This window comes from Oncorhynchus clarkii, chromosome 31, assembly GCF_045791955.1.
Source record: "Oncorhynchus clarkii lewisi isolate Uvic-CL-2024 chromosome 31, UVic_Ocla_1.0, whole genome shotgun sequence".
NCBI lineage: Eukaryota > Metazoa > Chordata > Actinopteri > Salmoniformes > Salmonidae > Oncorhynchus > Oncorhynchus clarkii.
Window position 1 is genome coordinate 25,225,779 of NC_092177.1, and position 20,905 is coordinate 25,246,683.

A 20,905-nucleotide genomic window follows, 5' to 3' on the forward strand; every position below is an offset into this window, starting at 1 on the left:
AGTGTCCGGTGAACGAGGTTAGTGACTCAACAACAGTATGTTGTACACCATGTTTCCATCAGTCATCAGGTTTTATAAAGGTTGATTACCTCTGATAACATTACCTTTGTCTGGGTTGTGTGTTTCAGAAAATCTAAGAGGCCAGCCCTTGACCATCCCAGTGGTCAGATAGCCAGAGAGGCTGGCTGGTACAATGTGTGTGTGGAATAGTGAGACCGACTGATAGTGTCGGATTGTTAAAACGTGCTCCATACCTGTCCTATACCTGCATGGCACCTGATAAGGTATGGGAACGTCCCTTAGTCGACACTCACCTGTAGAGCCTGTCAGCTGGTGCAGAGGTACAGCCTGGCTCCTTAGATCCCCTGCCAATCAACGCCCGTCCTAGAGACCTGCAATCTACTCCGTCTGTTTACATTGGCAAAGTTCAGACAAAAAGGCCAACGATAACAGGGTTGAAAAGGGTAGACTATAATATCTGTGATTGACCTATTTTCTTTCAGAGAGTCAAGTTGTTTTGAATTTCAATTAAAGAAAAAGTTTGAATGTTGGGAAAATGGTCAACCAAGTGAAAAATGGATGCCCATTTGCAGACTACCCCAAGAAGTATGTGTTATCAAAATAGAACAACAGGTTGGCATTCCTGTGATCTCCAAGGTCAATGGAAGTACTGGGCTCTCGAAATGTGTTGGTTTTTAAAAAGTCAATATCGGTCAGCGTACTAGTAATATTGCCACTTAAATGTATTAGGCTCACATGGGCCTTTTACATGATATTCCTTTTTACAAGATATTACATAGAAAACAGACATGTTTTATAGCATGTCATCTGTTATGTTTTTACTTGTACTCTTCTTCTCTGCTATCTGCACTTCTCTTCTTTCTGACCCCTCCCTCCTCTGACCCCTTCCTTTCTGACCCCTCCCTCCACTGACCCCTTCCTCTCTGACCCCTCCTTCCTCTGAACCCCCCCCCCCCCCCCTTTACCCCATCCTCTGACCCTTTCCAGCTTACTCCCTCCCTCTCTCTTTCCTTACCCCTCTCAACTTCTTCCTCTTTCTGTCATTTCCAGGTTTCCACTTGGTCACTGCAGACACTATGGTGAGATGAATGAGAGAGACAGTTTGGTTGAATGAACATTGATGTGAGTTTATATCTGCAGGTGTTGAGTGTTTCTATTTTAATCAAGTGTTCCTTAGCTTTTCTGAAAAGCTTTTCTTGTAAATGTGTGAATGAGACAATGTTTTTCAGTGCTGTATGTTATTGCATGACGCTATTTGAATCGTTGTCAGATGAGAAGTCTTCAAACGTTTTGCTTGTTCTTGATCTGCATTTATAACATTTCATAAATTGACTGAATAGTGTTTTGCAGTGTTTGGCGTGCAAATGCTATTGAGTGCAACATGTTTGTGTTGAAATACAATGCCGTACATTGTATTGACAGAAGAATTAGAATATGTTTTTTTGTGTGCGTGTGACAATGTCTGTCAGAGAATCAGTGATCGAGCGAGGAATGGAAGAGGGAGAAAGACTGAGGGTGGCAGAGACCAAAGGAAGGGGTGTAAAGAAGAGATATTGCTGTGTAGCGGAATAAGGAGAGATTGGAGGGAAAGCAGCTGCAATATTACTCTCGGAACCGTTACAGTTCTGTGTGTTGTCTGTGTGTTGTCTGTGTGAGAAACAGTGTCTATTAAGGGTCTCTGCGTATCATGTTAAATGTAGAGTGTCAAGTGTGATTTACAGAGGTTATAGTGCAATGAATGCTAAGCGAGAGGTGGGGCTGTATTTCCTGCAGTGCCAATAAGTATTTATAGCTTCATTTAATATTTTTTACAGTATGTGAAACTGAAAACCTTGGCATTCTTTCCTATGACATGATATTACTGTGATGAAGCAGCAAACTACTGTAGCTGGTGGGGGTGGGAATTAAACAGTAGAGTAAACCCCTTCAGGTTTGTACCGGTAGGTCAGTAGGAAAGAAGTTAGAAATACGAAAGGTAAATAAACAGGGTGATAAGTTAGAAAATAGAAAGGTAAATAAACAGGGTGATAATGGGCAAACGGGGGTAGAGAGGGGTGAAAGCGGGATCATAGGGGTATACTACAAAGCAGGTTGAGGAGTTAGTGAGGTAACTTTGGTAAATGAGTTCAACTCGAGATAACCGGTCATAAGAAAGTGGCTGACCTTTTATCCAGGTACATTCCTGTGGCAACGAATTCTTCCGATCTAACCTGCTAACTCACGGCTAACTCCATTAACCCTGAATGAAATGATTTAGCTGCGAGTTGAGGACCAATTACATCAGATGACCTCCCTCTTGCAAAGATTGCGTCACCATCCCCTTCATTTGAGGCAGACGACCGCTTAAATATTTTATTCATTTGGTAATGACAGACTGGATGTTAAACTTAATGGACAGTAACACTAATATACATGCTTCTGAAAGTGTATTGGTCGCGGGTTGAGGCTACTCCTAAATTGCACCGCGGCCGCCCTGGGTTTTTTCTGAAAAATATGTATTTCACTGTGACCTGCTGCTGCTTACTATCAAGCAGTGAGGCAGCCTGTTGCGGAGTGAGTGAGCCGTGGGGACGAGAGGGCAAGAGGGGGTGTGTGTTGAGATTGAGCGCTGCAGCTGAGTGAGAGGAGCCAAAGCAGCACGCGGGCAAGTCGTGTCAACCTTTTACATGTTGTAGGTTGGATTGTCATTATTGAGACAACCTACTGTTTTTCCAACAATTTTTCCATAAAACATATTAACGCGCTAGAACTGATGTTCATCAAGAAATAACAGCGTCAAAGCACAGGAAAACTACTTTAGGCGCTCCAGCACATATTAGATGCATTCGCTCAGAGGTGGTTTAAACTGCATTATAAACTGGGTGGTTTGAGCCCTGAATGCTGATTGGCGATTCCCACGGGTATGACTAAACATGTATTTTTACTGCTTTGCTTAGGTTGATAACCCAGAAAATAAATGGTCTAACATTAGTTCGATTTTTTTCCAAATGTTTCTTGAACAGAGATTGAGATCCTCTGTCCAGATTCCATCCCTCAAACTTTCCTGTCAGATTGGTCTATAGTTTTGCACATGCGCATAAGGGATTTACAATCATAGCAGTTAAATCGACATCCATTGACGGATAATTATCTGGCGAGTTTATTAAGAGCAAACGAATTATCTTTTCTCTTTCGACATATTCAAATTCCTTTATTAGTCATGTTAGTTCGCAATAATTATTATTTTGATGGAGAACTGAATTTAGCTTCTTACGTCTTTACAAATTACGTCGACATTCCTTAATTCGCTCGATAACATTATGGGAAAAGGGTTTATTAGCTAAATGTGCCAACTCCTCTCTTGCCGTATAAGAGCACAAGGCCAGACCCAGATGCAGACACGGGAGGGAAATGGTTTGAGTCTTTGATATTTATTATATTCCAAAAGGCAATAGAATGGTTGTGGACAGGAAAAAGGTCAAAACCAGTTCAGGAGGTACAGTGTGGCAGGCAGGCTCGAGGTCAGGGCAGGCAGAATGGTCAGGCAGGCTCGAGGTCAGGGCAGGCAGAATGGTCAGGCAGGCTCGAGGTCAGGGCAGGCAGAATGGTCAGGCAGGCTCGAGGTCAGGGCAGGCAGAATGGTCAGGCAGGCTCGAGGTCAGGGCAGGCAGAATGGTCAGGGCAGGCTCGAGGTCAGGGCAGGCAGGCGGGTACAGAATCCAGAACAGGCAAGGGTCAAAACCAGGAGGACTAGCAAAAGAGAATAGAAAACGCAGGAGCATGGGGGAAAAACACACTGGTTGACTTGAACAGACAAGACAAATTGCACAGGGGGACAGGAAACACAGGGATAAATACACCGGGGAAAATAAGTGACACCTGGAGGGGGTGGAGACAATCACAAGGACAGGTGAAACCGATCGGGGCATGACATGCTGGGGAAAAAACACCATGTTGGGCTAGTTTTCAGGACTTGTGGGCGGGTTTTGAATGGTCATTTCCAGAAATGTTAGATAGACAGAACTTCTAAAAGCCAATTTCACACAATAGCCTGCTGGATTTGAAGGATTATGTGTTTTTTATTTCGATTTCAGCACAAATGAAACTGACTCGGCCATGGATTGATGATTCACCACTGTCTTTAATGACGAGTTAGGTGTTTAACTAGCCAGTTAAATAAAGGTTAAATATTTCTATTATTTATTATTTTAAAAACATGCAGGCGCAGTTAAAAGCCTGCTAGAGTTGGCTATTGGCGGATGAGCAATATCAACCTTCGTAGTACGGATGGTGGTGATCCTAACTGACCTAAAACAGGGAATTTTTATTTTGATTAAATGTCAGGAATTGTGAAAAACGGAGTTTAAATGTATTTGGCTAAGGTGTATGTAAACTTCCCACTTCAACTGTAGATTGATGGACAAAGAGAGAGGTTTGAAGGAGAACAAGCCGACCATGTGTTTTGTTCTTTCACATGATTGCATAAAGAACAATGCTGTTTCTGTGTATGTGAATAATTTGCATAAATAATTCATGCATGTTTCTGATTTTAGCACCCGCATAACAATGATTTAGCCAGCTAACTGATAAATATTCTGAAATAACATTTTGTGTTCTAAAAAAATATAAACTTCAAACAGTATAGCTTTAAATAACTGATGAGATTATAATATAAAACCTATAAAAATAAAAGAGAAATCTTAGCATTTAATTAACAACGTTTTTTTCTGGGGCCCAAACCAATCCATACTTTATTGGAATATATTCCAGTGTTTAAAAAGCCATAGGACCAAATGTATGCTAATGAAAGATTGTGTTTACTACATGGGTGTGATGCAGTATTATATGTACATACACAGATATCAGCTATCCGCTGTCAGCTATCAGCGGCATGTTTTTAACAGTATCAGTGTGACTCTGACGTTCACATTCCCCTCTCAGACAGTGTTTGGTAACACTTGAGGGAAAAATCGTATTCACAATTTACATCATGGAATGGTTTGTTGACTATTAATTATTTATAGTTGGAAAGGGAAACTGGTTGGAAATCAATTGGGGGGGGAAAGTGTTCATGCTTTACATGAAGGAAAAACAGTTAATGAAGGGTTTGTAAAGGGGTTTTAAGTAGTTTATAGTAGTGGTGGGGGAAAAAAATGTATGCAGTTAACTATCACAATATACATTTTGGACGATACTACACTGAACAAAAATCTAAATGCAGCATGTAAAGTGTTGGTGCCATGTTTCATGAGCTGAAATAAAATATCCCAGAAATGTTCCTTACGCACAAAAAGCTTATTTCTCTCAAATGTTGTGCACAAATTTGATTACATCCCTGTTAGTAAGCATTTCTCATTTGCCAAGATAATCCATCCACCTGACAGGTATGGCATATCAAGAAGCTGATTAAACAGCATGATCATTACACAGGTGCACCTTGTGCCGGGGACAATAAAAGGACACTCTAAAATGTGCAGTTTTGTCACAACATAATGCCACAGATGTCTGGAGTTTTGAGGGAGTGTGCAATCGACTTGCTGACTGCAGGAATGTCCACCAGAGCTGTTTCCAGATCATTTAATGTTCATTTATCTACCAAAAGCCACCTCCAACATCGTTTTAGAGAATTTGGCAGTACGTCCAACCATCATCACAACCTCAGACCACTTGTAACCACGCCAGCCCAGGACCCCTACATCCAGCTTCTTCAACTGCGGGATCATCTGAGACCATCCCCCGGACAGCTGATGAAACTGTGGGTTTGCACAACTGAAGAATTTCATCACAAACTGTCAGAAACCGTCTCAGGGAAGCTCATCTGCGTGCTTGTCGTCCTCACCAGGGTCTTAACCTGACTGCAGTTTGTCGTTATAATCGACTTCATTGTCGATTATGCTTACTTTCGATGGCCACTGGAACGCTGGAGAAGTGTGCTCTTCACAGATGAATCACAGTTTCAACTGCACTGGGCAGACAGCGTGTGTGGAGTCATTTGGGAGAGCGGTTTTCTGATGGCAACGTTGTGAACAGAGTGACCGTGACGAGATCCAGAGCCCATTGTCCAGCCATTCATCCACCGCCATCACCTCATATTTCAGCATGATAATGCACTGCCCCATTTCGCAAAGCATCTGTACACAATTCCTGGAAACTGAAAATGGCCCAGTTCTTCCATGGCCTGCATACTCACCAGACATATCACCCATTGAGCATGTTTTAGATGCTCTGGATCGACGTGAAGAGGAGTGGGACAACATTCCACAGGCCACAATCAACAGCCTGATCAAGTCTATGCGAAGGACATGCGTCATGCAGCTTGAGGCAAAGGGTGGTCACACCAGATGGTTCTGTTTTTTTTTATCCATGCCCGTACCTTTTTTTTTTTAAGGTATCTGTATATCTGTTTTCCCAGTCATGTGAAATACATAGATTTGGGCCTAATTCATTTATTTCAATTGACAGATTGTCTTATATGAACTGTAAGTAAAATCTTTGAAATTGTTGCATGTTGCGTTTATATTTTTGTTCAGTGTATATTGGCCATATACCACAAACCCCTGAGGTGCTTTGTTGCTATTATAAACTGTTTACCAAAGTAATTAGAGCAGTAAAAATACATGTTTTGTCATACCTGTGGTATACTGTCTGATATACCACAGCTGTCAACCAATCAGCATTCAGGGCTCGAACCACCCAGTTTATAATTTGAGATAGTTTATAAATGTATAGATTATAACACAATCCCTTTGATGACAGGTCTCTTCTCAATTTTAGATTATTTTCTCATTAATCCAATTATTTTACTCTCTCGCTCGCTCACACACACCCACACACACACACACACACACACACACACGTTGTCCATCTCACACCTGTCCCCCACAGCTCTCTCTCAGCTCTCTCCCCAGCACCGTTGTCCCCAGCCTTCCCTCCTCTCCAGGGGGCTGTGCTACTGGAGGACCGAGGGCACGGTCCTCCAGACAGGAGGTGGCACTGTTCCAGACCCTGCAGGAGGCTCTGAGGGAGATTGACCTGCCTGAAACACAGGACCTGCCACAGGGTGAGACCCGAGCTACGATCACCTGGCTGAAATGTTCATGATGTGTCAGAAGTGTACCAGGCTAGAAAGACACCTCCATGTTTATTACAATCTCTATGATATTGGGGTCATGCTCTATCACCTTTATTTCTACCTGTGACTCTCTGAACCGTTGAATCAGAACTAAGCCTACAGGCCAGGTGAACCTATCACTGGATATTAACCTGCACAGAGTCACCCAGACCATATGCGTTTAGCACTATATGTCACTGGGTTAGCAGGTGAACAGGTGTGTCAAAGTGTGTCTGCAGACCGGAAAGGGCCAGAGGGCTGTGTGCATGTAGGAAATTAGCTTAGATGACCTACCATTTTGCTGACCCCTGTATAGTTGTTTTTGGATCTAACTACTTTCTCTTTCATGAAAGGCTGAAGTACCGATGTATGGGGATTTTGACCATAATGGCAGTTCTACTGTGTTCTCTTCCAGGTATGAGTCACTCTGAGATGTGCATCTGTGTTTTGGGATCCCCACTCCCCTATCTCTCTCTGCTGTTAGAGGCAGGCCAACGGAGCCCAGGTATGGTAGCAGAACACACCCAGACAGGAAACGCAGCAGATATGTACAAGCAGCTCATGAAAATCCTGGAAAAAACAATAGATTTTTACAATTGTGTTTTCCATGCCAGGAAAAGTTTTGGAAATGTTCAAATCTCAAAAGGTTTGGAAAAGTCATGGAAAATAATTGAATCATTTATTTTAATGTCATTTAGGAACAATTATTGTTTAATAGTTGATCAATCACATAATAATCACCAATCAGCCAGGATCGGAATATGACACTTTAGCACAAGACTATTCAACTGGCGGCCCAGCTGCTAGATCCGGCCCGTGTTATTCATTTAGATTGGCCCTTTGATCAATTCTGAACATTAATATTTAAAAAAAACGCAAAAATACGATATTCAGTGCCAAAATGACATGCACTATGGTGGTTGTATCCTGTATAGTGTAGTTATTTGGCGTTTTTAGCGGTTTCTTAGCATCTGTGTGGCATGTTGATTATTTTTATTCATATAAACTTGACTCCAGCACTTGAACAGTTTAATTAAGCGACAAAATATTATGCTCACAATTAACTTTTTTTAATTATTTTTTTAAAAAATCTGGCCCAATAAGAATATAGCTTAGTAGCCTTGCTTTAGTGCATACTTGTAAGTCGGGAAGCAAGTTCAAGGAGTGAGTGTTTTAATAAATAAACATAACACAACACAAAATAAGAAACACGAACAACGCACATACATAACACAGGAACAGAAACAATAACGCCTGGGGAAGGAACCAAAGGGAGTGACAGATATAGGGAAGGTAATCAGGGAAGTGATGGAGTCCAAGTGAGTCTAATGACGCCCAGGTGCGAGTAACGATGGTGACAGGTGTGCGGCGGTTGCTCAAGGATATTGTAGCAGCAGGTAAGCCTAGACCAGGGGGTCTCCAACCCTGTTCCTAGGGAACTACTGTCCTGTAGGTTTTCACTCCAACCCTAATCCATCACACCTGATTGTAATAATTAGCTGGTTGATAAATTGAAATCAGGTTAGTTACAACTGGTGTTGTAGAGAGAACCGACAGCAGGGTAGTGCTCCAGGAACAGGGTTGGAGAGCCCTGGCCTAGACTATAAAATAGGATAGAGAACAGATTAAATAGGTAGAACAAATATATATTGTAGCCTGGCTAGTTATCTTTATAGTTAACTGTTTAGTTATTATTAGCATGTATTCATGTTTTCATCATGTCCAAAAACTTTCCACTGACACTCGCGAAAAACAATTTAAATTATTAATTTAAACGATTATTTTTTACAAAACTAACGATTCATTTCGCCATTGTAGTAGTTGTAATTCTGTTCAATCGCGGTGAAGCAAATCATATGAGTCGTGAAACGTAATTGTAGGAAAACATATTAGATGTAGCCTTTCTTTTGGATTAAGTGGCTTCAACTTGTTTTGTAGATACTTCCAGTTGATTTGGGCATCCAATGTATGGGACATTGCAACATCAATAGATGCTAGTCAGCCTGCAAAGTATCCTGGGCAGCTGCTAGTGGGCTTTATGGATCTCCACTATCGTCTGGGCTTGATGTGCACAGCCGGTAATACTGCCAATGTTTGTCTAGGGCTGGATGTGTTTGAGTAGGGCTGGATCAAAAGCCTGCACACCCAGTAGCTGTCCAGACTGAGGGTTGACCACATGTGTTTTATGAAGTTGCCTAACAGGCTACATGGGATCAGAGAGCAGCCAGCAGCCAGTGTCAATACCACATTTATCATTACTTTTTTATATGTATGTTGGTCATAGAAATTTGGTTAAAAGTCAAGAAATTCCATTTGTAAAAATGTCCCAAAAAAATTTGGTCACAGTTTTTGGTGGTTGAACCCTGTAATAATTTCTAATAAGTACCAGTACGCACTTGCCGGTATCAGTCTGACAGTAAATCAATGTAAAAGCCTGTTTGGCTAGAACATCGGCCAAAACATATACCTTTACCCCTCAAAGTATGTGCCAAATTGTTTTCCAAGAGGTCTTCCCAGTGTCCCTTAGTGCCAAACAGAATGGTGTTAGACTGTACATGGTTTTCTTATCCATCTATAGACCTAAACACTTTACCTTGTCAGAGCACCAGTAAAATACACTATATATACAAAAATATGTCAACACCCATTCACATGACTAGATTTGGCTATTTCAGCCACACCCGTTGCTGACAGGTGTATAAAATCAATCACATAGCCATGCAATATCCATAGACAAACATTGGCAGTAGAATGGCCTTACTGAAAAACACAGTGGCTTTCAAGTCAGTTCGTCAAATTCTGACCTGCTAGAGCTGCCCAGGTCAACTGTAAGTGCTGTTATTGTGAAGTGAAAACGTCTAGGAGCAACAACAGCTAAGCCATGAAGTGCTAGGCCACACAAGCTCACAGAACAGGACCGCTGAAGTGAGTAGCGTGTAACAATTGTCTGTTCTCGGATGCAAAACTCACTACCAAGTTCCAGACAGCCTCTGGAAGCAACATCAGCACAAGAACTGTTCGTCGGGAGCTTCATGAAATGGGTTTACATTGCTGAGCAGCCGCACACAAGCCTAAGATCACCATGCGCAATGCCAAGCGTCGGCTGGAGCCGCCATTGGACTCTGCAGTGGAAATGTGTTCTCTGGAGTGATGAATCACGCTTCACCATCTGGCTGTCCAAATGACTAATCTGGGTTTGGCGGATGCCAGGAGAACGCTACCTGCCCCAATGCATAGTACCAACTGTAAAGATCGGTGGAAGAGGAATAATGGTCTGGGGCTGTTTTCATGGTTCAGACTCCTTAGTTCCAAGTGAAGTGAAATCTTAACACTACAGCATACAATGACATTCTAGACGATTCTGTGCTTCCAACTTCATGGCAACGGCTTGGGGAAGGCCCTTTCCTGTTCCAGAATGCCCCTGGGCACAAGTGAGAACATACAGAAATGATTTGTCGAGATCGTGTGGAAGAACTTGATTGGCCTGCACAGAGCCCTGACCTTAACCTCATCAAACAACATTGAGATGAATGGGAACACTGACTGCAAGCCAGGCCTAATCGCCCAACATCAGTGCCCGACCTCACTAATGCTCTTGTGGCTGAATGGAAGCAAGTCCCTGCAGCAATGTTCCAACATCTACTAGAAAGCCTTCCCAGAAGAGTGTAGACTGTTATGGCAGCAAAGGGGGGACCAACTCCATTTGAATTCCCATGATTTTGGAATGAGATATATGGACAAGCAGGTGTCCATATACTTTTGGTCAGGTAGTGTATATATTGGAACGACAATCCTTTAATGGGATTCATTAGTGTCATTATCAAGTAACATAATCGCCTTCTAGAGAAAAAGAGTCTAACAGTAATAGATCTAATTTTAGCCTGATGGCCAACAGGTTGAGGGGAAAGCTACTAGTGCAGGTTGACATTTCATTAGAATGTCACTCCCCTCCTTGACTCTTTTTATATATAAATAGCGGACATGGGCAGAAAATAGTTGCATTTTGTACTTTACAGTATGTTTATTTGTAGTTTATTTGAAAATACTGAGGTAGTTGAATATAGTTAAGGAGTTTCAACTAAAAGGCAACTATTTTCTGTGATATTCAAATACAGGTCTCAGAAAAACAAATAATAGTTGAAGCTATTTGAATATATGCAAGTTATTTGAGAACAAAATATTAATATATTTGATGGCTGCCAAATATTTGACTAGGAACCAAAAACTACAATAGCAAGGTTCCACAACTGGCACCAGTGATATTATTTGGCCCCCCAAAGTTTTTTGAGGATAAAAATAAAATACACTTTTGTTGGACATACCTTTTTTTTTTAAACTCCAGCAAATCAGCTCCAACTGATTTTAAGGGGGGCATGGTATCACCTCAACATTAGAGTAGACAACTTTTGCAGCTTCAAAATGACCAACAAATATATTTTCATAATGAGTGACATAAGGTTATACAGTAACACTTAACATCAAGTTTTTATACATGTGTAGTATCTTAGTGATTATTACAATAGCAACATTGCTGTTACATAAGACTTTAGAAATTGCTTTATTGTTGCATAATAATGGGATTATTACATAAGTGGAATATGGAACAGTCACTATTCCTCTTGTGTACAGTAGTTGCTAAAACGTTCAGCTCATTGCTATGGAATTAAAATGCAATTACCAAAGTATTATGTAACATGTTAAAATGTTGCTTCAAAACTATTTACAGTTTTATAACACAGGCACAGTAACAGTTTGATTTGAAGTGTTACTGAGAATGCTAGCAGTAACAAAATATGGCTATTACGTGTCGAAAGGAAACAATATATCCAAAAACGGCTGTCTTGTATCAACTACAGCCAAGGTAGGTTGGAAATCATGTTAGTTTGTATTCTGAGTAAACTATCCCTTTAAATATGTGTTTGAAACAAGATCACTTCCCCTCAGATGGCCAAGAGTATCAAAGTTGTTTTTGCTAAGCATCCAACTTGCTGTTTGCAATGTTTGCAAATGGCTTTGAATTTCTCTGCAGTATTTTCAGTGGCATTAATTAATCAAATAAATAGCAGCTGTCAACGGTTTCAAATCAAATCAAATTTTATTGGTCACATACACATGGTTAGCAGATGTTAATTTGAGTGTAGCAAAATGCTTGTGCTTCTAGTTCCGACAATGCAGTAATATCTAACAAGCAATATAACAAATTCACAACAACTACCTTATACACACACAAATGTAAAGGATGAATAAGAATATGTACAATAAAATATATGGATGAGCGATGGCCGTGCGGCATAGGCAAGATATAGAGGAATAGAGCAGTATATATATATATATATGAGATGAGTGATGTTAAATATAATTAAAGTGGCGTTATTTAAAGTGACTAATGATAGGCATAGGCAAGATGCAGTAGATGGTCTCACCATTGATCCACCTGTACCTCGCCTTCTGGATGGTAGCGGGGTGAACAGGCAGTGACTCGGGTGGTTGTTGTCCTTGATGATCTGTTTGGCCTTCGTGTGACATCGGGTGCTGTAGGGGCATGTTGAAAGAGTCATACCGAAGTTGAGCATCACAACATATTTTTACATATCTGTACAAAATATAATTTGTTTTTGTTTGACTTGATAATGTACACCTGGTGCAATGGTCATTCAGGAGAATGGACATTCACAGAATGTTCAGATAGAAATGTATTGTGTCGATCAAATGACTGTCAGATTGGAACAGTATAGGAGATTGTGTTTGCTATTCATTCTGTTTCTTTCTTCCAACATACCGTTCCAGATACAACCCTGCCATTAGTTGAAGGCAGTTTCTGAAAAGTAGTCACTTCCACAGATCTGTATATACAGTGGGGAGAACAAGTATTTGATACATACAAGTGTATGATGGAAATTACAGGCCTCTCCCATCTTTTTAAGTGGGAGAACTTGCACAATTGGTGGCTGACTAAATACTTTTTTGCCCCACTGTATGTCATGCAATACAATGCAAATTAATTACTTAAAAGTCATACAATGTGATTTTCTGGATTTTTGTTTTAGATTCCGTCTCTCACAGTTGAAGTGTACCTATGATAAAAATTACAGACCTCTACATGCTTTGTAAGTAGGAAAACCTGCAAAATCGGCAGTGTATCAAATACTTGTTCTCCCCACTGTATATTTTTTAAGTAGTTGCTTTCTGAGATTTGTATTCAAATTGTTTCAAAACATAGTCATTTTTTGGGATCTGGGGTTCCAACAGGGTTCTTCGTCTGTCCCCATAGGAGAACCCTTTTGTTTCTAGGTAGAACCCTTTTTTTGTGATCAACATTTTATTTTTATTTCACAATATATAACACACAAGGCCAGATCACTTTACAAATACTAGCCGACATGACAACATTAACATTCAATATAACTATTTACATACTGTCAGGAGTTAATTATATGAGTGCACAATATGACATTTACAGAAAGGAAGTAAGAGTTTACAATAAAACATTCTATTTTATTCTCAGAAAAGAAAATGGCGTCTCCCCCATTCCCCTAACCATGTAGGTCCATTGCTTGGTCAAGAGTTGTTGATATCTGATAGAGTTTTTGCATAATACATCCCATGCCTCAACTGTTTATGCCCGAGCTTTGTTTATCACGGCCACTGATCGCTCTATACGAACAAGAAAATATGATAACCATGTTTGAGGGAGAGGATTGTAGGGGTAATCCAAGCACTAAGGATAACCTTTTTTTGCTGCTGTTAACCCTGCATAAATTATTATTTTCTGAACCAGTTGCAATACAAGTGAAGAGTCATTCAACAAAAACAAAGGTGGATATTTGTTCACAGGGAAACCCATAATTTTTGTGAAGAAATGTGAAACATGTGACCAGAACTGGGACCCCACAGGACATTCCCAAAACATGTGACCAGAACTGGGACCCCACAGGACATTCCCAAAACATGTGACCAGAACTGGGACACCACAGGACATTCCCAAAACACGTGACCAGAACTGGGACCCCACAGGACATTCCCAAAACATGTGACCAGAACTGGGACCCCACAGGACATTCCCAAAACATGTGACCATAACTGGTACCCCACAGGACATTCCCAAAACATGTGACCAGAACTGGGACCCCACAGGACATTCCCAAAACATGTGACCAGAACTGGGACCCCACAGGACATTCCCAAAACATGTGACCAGAACTGGGACACCACAGGACATTCCCAAAACACGTGACCAGAACTGGGACCCCACAGGACATTCCCAAAACACGTGACCAGAACTGGGACACCACAGGACATTCCCAAAACATGTGACCAGAACTGGGACACCACAGGACATTCCCAAAACATGTGACCAGAACTGGGACCCCACAGGACATTCCCAAAACATGTGACCAGAACTGGGACACCACAGGACATTCCCAAAACATGTGACCAGAACTGGGACACCACAAGACATTCCCAAAACATGTGCATTAGTGTTCCAACAGCATTCATACGGCATCTATCACATATTGGAGTTGGAATCAGCTTCCTCTTAAAACGTCTAAATGGGGTTGCATAAGGTAGAGGAACCCTTTTTCATTCCAGATATAACTATTTTGTGTTCCATGTAGAACTCTCTATGGAAAGGGTTCTACATGGAACTCAAAGGGGTTCTTCAAAGGGTTATCCTATGAGGACAGCCGAAGAACCCTTTTAGGTTTATGTTAGCAAAAAAAAATTTTAAGACTGTAGGCGCTTCCAAAGTAACTGTTTGTTCTCCGCAAAATATTTTAAACTATAATTATCCCAGGTATGATAAATAGTCATTCTCCCGCCTACTTTGTCCCTCTGTTAGGACCAATAACAGATTAAAACACTTTACTTCAATGTTGAAGTGGGAACAAGTGGTAAAAAAATAGTTCTGTTTACACGTCGTCTTTATGACTTTTGACCTTTTTCTATTGAAATATGTCAATGATATTTCCAATCTCCAGTTTTCTAGGCACATCGGCCCTATGCCAAACACAGGATGTCTAGCACCCCTCTATAATCCTTCTCCCTCCTCCCTCCCCCTCTTCTCACTCTCTCTTACACCCTTCCAATTTCTCTCTACCTCACTTCCCCCATCACCCGCTCCTTCTGTTCCTCCCTTCTTCTCTCTCTCTCGTTTACCCCTTTCAAATCCCCCCTCGTCTTTCTCTCTCACTCTTTAGGAGATGCTCTCCTGTGTCTCTGTCCATCCTGGCTCTCTCGCTCCTCCTCCCTCCTGGTCCACAAGGCTGTCACCTTTGACCTGGGAGGGCGCACTTTCCTATCCAATTTCAACCCGCCTCGCAAGGTCACCTACTTCCTGTCATCTGACCCGTGGGCTAAGGAGGAAATGACCCGAGAGACAGACTGCCCAAGCGGAGGTTCTGGAGCACTGGGTCAGTTCTGGGGGGATGTTCTGACCACCAGGGTTCTGCTGCAGAAGGCCAACATCCACTGCCCCCCAACCCTGGCCCTTCTGTTACCACCGGGGCAGATGAGGCTGGAGGAGGGCAGGACAGGAGGGGTGGAGGTGGTGCACCTGGAAATGGGAGCGGAGGAAGGGATGAACTCTGTCAGAAACAAGGTGGACACTTTCCTGGAGTCTGAGAATATGAGGGGATCAGAGAGGGTATGTCCTGTTTGTTAAAGAATTCAGTCAGCCTTTATGTAAAAGTACACAAAGCTTTCCTTTCTCTCTGTGCCTAGGTGGTGCTCAGGTGCAGTGGGGGGAGGTTCGTGGGCGAGGCAACCTCACCCCCTGTCTACCTGTCGAGGAACAGCAGGGATGAGGTCTGGGCCAAGGTGAGTTATCTCCTGCCCCAACTCCTCCCTGGAGAGGCAGTCCTGCTCGAGGCCTACTGCTCCCCACTGAAGCCTGGGCCACGGGTAGAGGACCGCACCTGGGAACAGTACACCGGTGAGGGCTTTAATCAGGATGGATATCATATGACATTGAACTTGTAAAGACTCTCTAACTACTTTCAATGTAATGTACTACGACCATGACTAAAGATGGTCCTCTCCATCGCTGTTGTAATGAGGTAGTTGTTGTGTGTCTGTCAGACTGCAGGCCTCAGGTTCCAGACCTGTCCTTCAGACTGTGTGCCATAGTAACTCGCTCACCTCTGGACCTGCCTCTCCTCTACAAGGTGAGAGTAAGAGAGAGAGAGAACGAGAGAGAATGAGGTAGGAGAGAAAAATGAAATGTTGACTATGTGCATCATGAAAACGTTGTTGTATGACTAGCAGCAGCTTTTTGACCCTTGTCTTCGCATTGTGTTTACCATGTATTTGCATTGACCCTCAATACTGTAAAAGTATAGCTGAGTGTACAAAACATTAAGAACACCTGCTTTTTCCATGACATAGACTGACCAGGTGAATCCAGGTGAACGCTATGATCCCTTGATGTCACTTGTTAAGTCCACTTCAGTCAGTGTAGATGAAGGGTAGAGACAGATTAAAAAATGATTTTTAAGCCTTGAGGCAATTGAGACATGGATTGTGTATGTGTGCCATTCAGAGGGTGAATGGGCAAGACAAAAGATTGAAGTGCCTTGCAACGGGGTATGGCACACCAGTTTGTCTCAAGAACTGTGGCGTTGCTGGGTTTTTCACACTCAACAGTTTCAAGAATGGCCCAGCACCCAATGGACATCCAGCTAACTTGACACAACTGTGGGAAGCATTGGAGTCAACATGGGCCAGCATCCCTGTGGAACGCTTTCGACACCTTGTAGAGTCCATGCCCGATGAATTGAGGCTGTTCTGAGGGCAAAAGGGGGTGCAACTCAATATTAGGAAGGTGTTCCTAATGTTTTATACACTCAGTGTATTTGTATATAGCTCTGTAAAATGTTGATGTTGTCTCCTCTTCAACGTTATGGCAAAATGTAGATTTAAATAGACATACTATTTAATGACATGGTCATTAACAATAACGAGTAATGGTGCATAGTATTCTGGTCCTTTTTTTATCAATAGCTGAGGAGTACTGTACATAGTACAAATAATATGAAAATATATGATTTATATACTTTTTTTCCTATTAGGGCTTGAAATGACTGAAATGCTTTCTAAATATAGTAACAACCAAATTATAAATGACGTACTATAAGATTTCACATTTCTTATAACTGTAAAATAAATATGATCATATTTAGTGACAGTACAAATTTGGCCCCATTTCATATAACTGATGACAGAGAATTTTCTGCCAATCGTCCTCTGAGCGACTTACAGACACCATTCTACAAAATTATTTAGTATTTTTTCATGGTGAGAGTGCTATATCTGGCTGAGAATATCACAGTGAGATGAAACTACAGCAATTGTATTCGCTAGACTGTCCCCTTTAATATGCCGTCTACCAGGCTGGGCTCTATCGCTCAGAGGCAAAGGACATCTATTATCTGTCTGGATAGGCCAGAAAATGTGACACGTCACTCCCTATGCAAATATATGAAACCTGACACTTTAAGTCAGCTCGTCACGTCAAGCCAACCTGATACTTCAAGTGAGAGTGGTAGCGGAAAGCATAAGGAATTGGACCCTCCGACAGAGTGTTCTGTACACCAAAATATCAGTCAGAACCGGTCCAGAACCGCTCAAAGTCCCCTAAATAGGGGACTTAACATCTAAGAGCTTGTCTTTACCTCGGGAATGGGAGACACATTCATGTAATAGGCCAAATACTTGAACTGAACTGTTTGTTTGAAATCAATGGCCTTATCTCTAACTTCTCTTCTATCTTCTTCCTCTCCCTCCCTCTCCCTCTCCCTCAGTTGGTGTGTAGAGTGGGTGTGTCTGACGACCCTCTCTCTCACAGCCACTCCCTCTCTCAGTCTTTGGAGACCACCCTATTAGAGTGCGGTTTCACTGACCCTACCATGGCGAAATCTCTCTGCCGTCTAGCACTGGACACCGCCCTGTCCTGCCTCTGTGTTGTCATGGAAACAGAGTCAAGCATGTCCGCAGAACAACGCGGTGGAGCGGGTGCCCAGACCGACATGATAGGTGTGTTTTGGTTCACTGCCAAAGGTTTCCTCTACGGTAGCATGAAGCTGTCTGAGTTGATATATGATTTGATAAAGATTACTGAAGATTACTGTTGAAGCCTCTGAAAGCATGGGTATACTTATGACATCATAAGTCTCACGCTCTGTCAACACTATGTCTCACTGAGCTACTATCTAACCCTTCCTCTCCCTCTCCATATCTCCCTCTCTACCACTCCATATCTCTATCTCTCTCTACCTCCTTTCTACTCCCTCTCTCCTAGGCGTGGACCTCCTTTTCACCATGGATGGCTCCATCATCAGGCCTGTTATTTTGGGCCTCCATCCCTCCCTCTGTCTCCACTCCTCCTTCCAAGAGCGAGGGATGGGGATGGAGGGATGCGACAGTGGGATAGAGGGGTGGAGTAGGGGCACCCTCCTCCTCACCCCTCTCACCCGCTCCCAGTACTACCTGATGCAGGGGAAAACTGTGCTGGTGGTGGGAGCTGGAGGACACAGTAAGAAGTTCATCTGGAAAACAGCCAAACAGTACAAACTCAAGGTGAATGTCTACATGGAGAATAACTATATAGATGCATGTAGGATAACTACACTCTTAGAAAAAATGGTTCCAAAAGGGTTCTTCAGCTGTCCCCATAAGATAACCTTTTTTTGGTTCCAGGTAGAACCCTTTTGGGTTCCATGTAGAACCCTCTTTAGAAAGGATTATACATGGAACCCAAAAGGGTTCTTACCTGCAACCAAAAAGTGTTTTTCATATTGTTCTCCTATGGGGACAGCCGAAGAACCCTTTTAGGTTCAAGATAACACATTCTTTTCTAGGAGTGTAGACAGTGAAAGTGAATACTAGATTATATTAGATTGCCCAACATAGACTTTTCAGCTATTTTAGAAGTGCATTTTACTGCACTGCAAAGTCTGATTAAATGGCACATTAATGGTTACTGGCTAGCTTGTTATGCTAATGTGCAAATTGAACTCGTTAACTTTCTCCCCTCCAATCAGATCCTGCTGGTGGACAGTGACCCTGCCCACTTCGCCTCCCAGTTGGTCGACCACTTCCTCCCCCTGCCAGACCTCCCCGACCATCGGCGTGATGACCAGCACTGCTCCCGCATCTGTGATTGGCTGTTGTCCTCCAGCCTCCGCCCTGACGGCTGCGTGTGCTTCTGGGACGAATGCGTGGTGCTGACATCGCTGGTCTGTGATAGGCTGGGGCTCAGGGGCCCTCCCCCTGAGGCCATCCGCATTGCGAAGGAGAAGAGCCGCACCCACAGGCACCTCCTGGGCCTACTGAAGTCTACGGGGACTAACCTGATCAGTGTTGAGCAGCCCTCCGGTCAGCCAGATAGCCTGGTTGAGTTTGGAGAGGATGAGAGGAGAGGTAGACAGCAGAATGGCATGGTCAACATGGAAGGAGATAGCCTGAGAGCTATGGCTGATTTCGACAGGGGGGATCTCTTCAATGAGGCAATGGGCAAACACGACACTACCGCCCCTACCTCTTCCTCCCCCTCACTCTCCTCTTCCTCCTCACATTCCTTTGGCACTTTCCGTCCCTCCGCTCCTCTCCTCTCTCCCTCCCCTTCCTCCTATGCTGTTCCCTGTATCCACGTGGAGAGCACCCTGGATCTGGAGAAGGCAGCCAGTGGGGGGGAGGGGGGGCCTGGTGGGGCCAGTGTGGGGGTGGTGAGGTTCCCAGCGGTGATGAAGCTGGAGTACGGCGCGGGGGCGGTGGGCGTGAGGAAGGTATGCTCTCTGGAGGAAAGTCTGGCACACTTTGAGAGGATCGGCGGGGACCTCCGCGAGGAGACAGACTACCCTGGCATCGGCCTGGGCTGGGGCAACGCCATGATCCTCATGGAGTACGTGGGAGGCACCGAGCACGACGTGGACGTGGTCCTGTTCGAGGGGAGACTGGAGGGCGCCTTCGTGTCCGACAACGGCCCCACGCGCACCCCGGCCTTCACCGAGACGGCCGCCCAGATGCCCTCAGGGCTGGCGCAGGACAAGCGTGCTCAGCTGATCCGCGCGGCACACCACGCATGCCTGGGCTGTGGCCTGCGAGACGGCGTGTTCAACGTGGAGCTGAAGATGACAGAAGTGGGCCCGAGGCTCATAGAGATCAACGCCCGCATGGGCGGCTTCTACCTGTGCGACTGGATCCGCCAGCTGTATGGCGTGGACCTCCTGATGGCGGCCTTCATGGTGTCCTGTGGGGTGCGTCCCTGCCTGCCCTCGGCCACAGCCCTCCCAGCCAGAGGCCACTTTGCTGGGGTGATGGTGGTGGTGTCACGGCACCTCCATGCCCTGAGGACCACAGCCAGCCCTGAGCGCCTGAGAGGGCTCCACCAGGAGGGGGCGTTGTGGCTGAACGAGCTGGCGGAGGAGGATGAACTGATCTCTGGTGAGTACGAGGAGCCCTTCTGTAATGTCGGGGTGAGAGATGCCCACAATGCCACCAACGCTCGCCAGCGCCTCCTCGCCCTCTGCCAAGGGCTGGGCCTGCACTGTCCTCCACGCTACGACCTGGGCTACTTCCTGTCCCATTTCAACTAGACAGGAACTCAGGGGGGAGAAGCAGGGTTTGTTCAGGAGGGTGCCACATTTACATTTGAATCACAGATCAAGATAATACAAAGAGCTGAAACGATTCCTTACTCTGCAGAATTATATATATTATATTCCTGCCTGAATGTTTGTTCATTACATTGGACCCTTCTGAATAGAACCCATGTTTAGCAAGGTTGTGCTGTGTGCA

At 43.6% G+C, this 20,905-nt stretch overlaps 1 protein-coding gene across 1 annotated transcript; it reads left to right on the forward strand.

The window, feature by feature from the left end:
- Positions 1 to 1,025: 1,025 nt before the first annotated feature.
- LOC139390731 (carnosine synthase 1-like) lies at positions 1,026 to 20,802 on the forward strand. The gene is made up of 9 exons (XM_071138060.1): positions 1,026 to 1,100; positions 6,886 to 7,060; positions 7,527 to 7,616; positions 15,310 to 15,755; positions 15,833 to 16,043; positions 16,190 to 16,275; positions 17,911 to 18,142; positions 18,408 to 18,685; positions 19,150 to 20,802. Exons 1-9 carry the CDS (start codon positions 1,098 to 1,100, stop codon positions 20,701 to 20,703), a joined length of 3,075 nt encoding a protein of 1,024 aa, XP_070994161.1. The 5' UTR covers positions 1,026 to 1,097; the 3' UTR covers positions 20,704 to 20,802.
- Positions 20,803 to 20,905: the final 103 nt, after the last annotated feature.

Bases quoted from the DNA above. Each gene is read 5' to 3' on its own strand.
- LOC139390731 (XM_071138060.1), top strand. The intron at 15,756-15,832 runs GTATGTCCTGTT...CTCTGTGCCTAG, and splicing joins ATATGAGGGGATCAGAGAGG to GTGGTGCTCAGGTGCAGTGG. The intron at 16,044-16,189 runs GTGAGGGCTTTA...TGTGTCTGTCAG, and splicing joins CACCTGGGAACAGTACACCG to ACTGCAGGCCTCAGGTTCCA.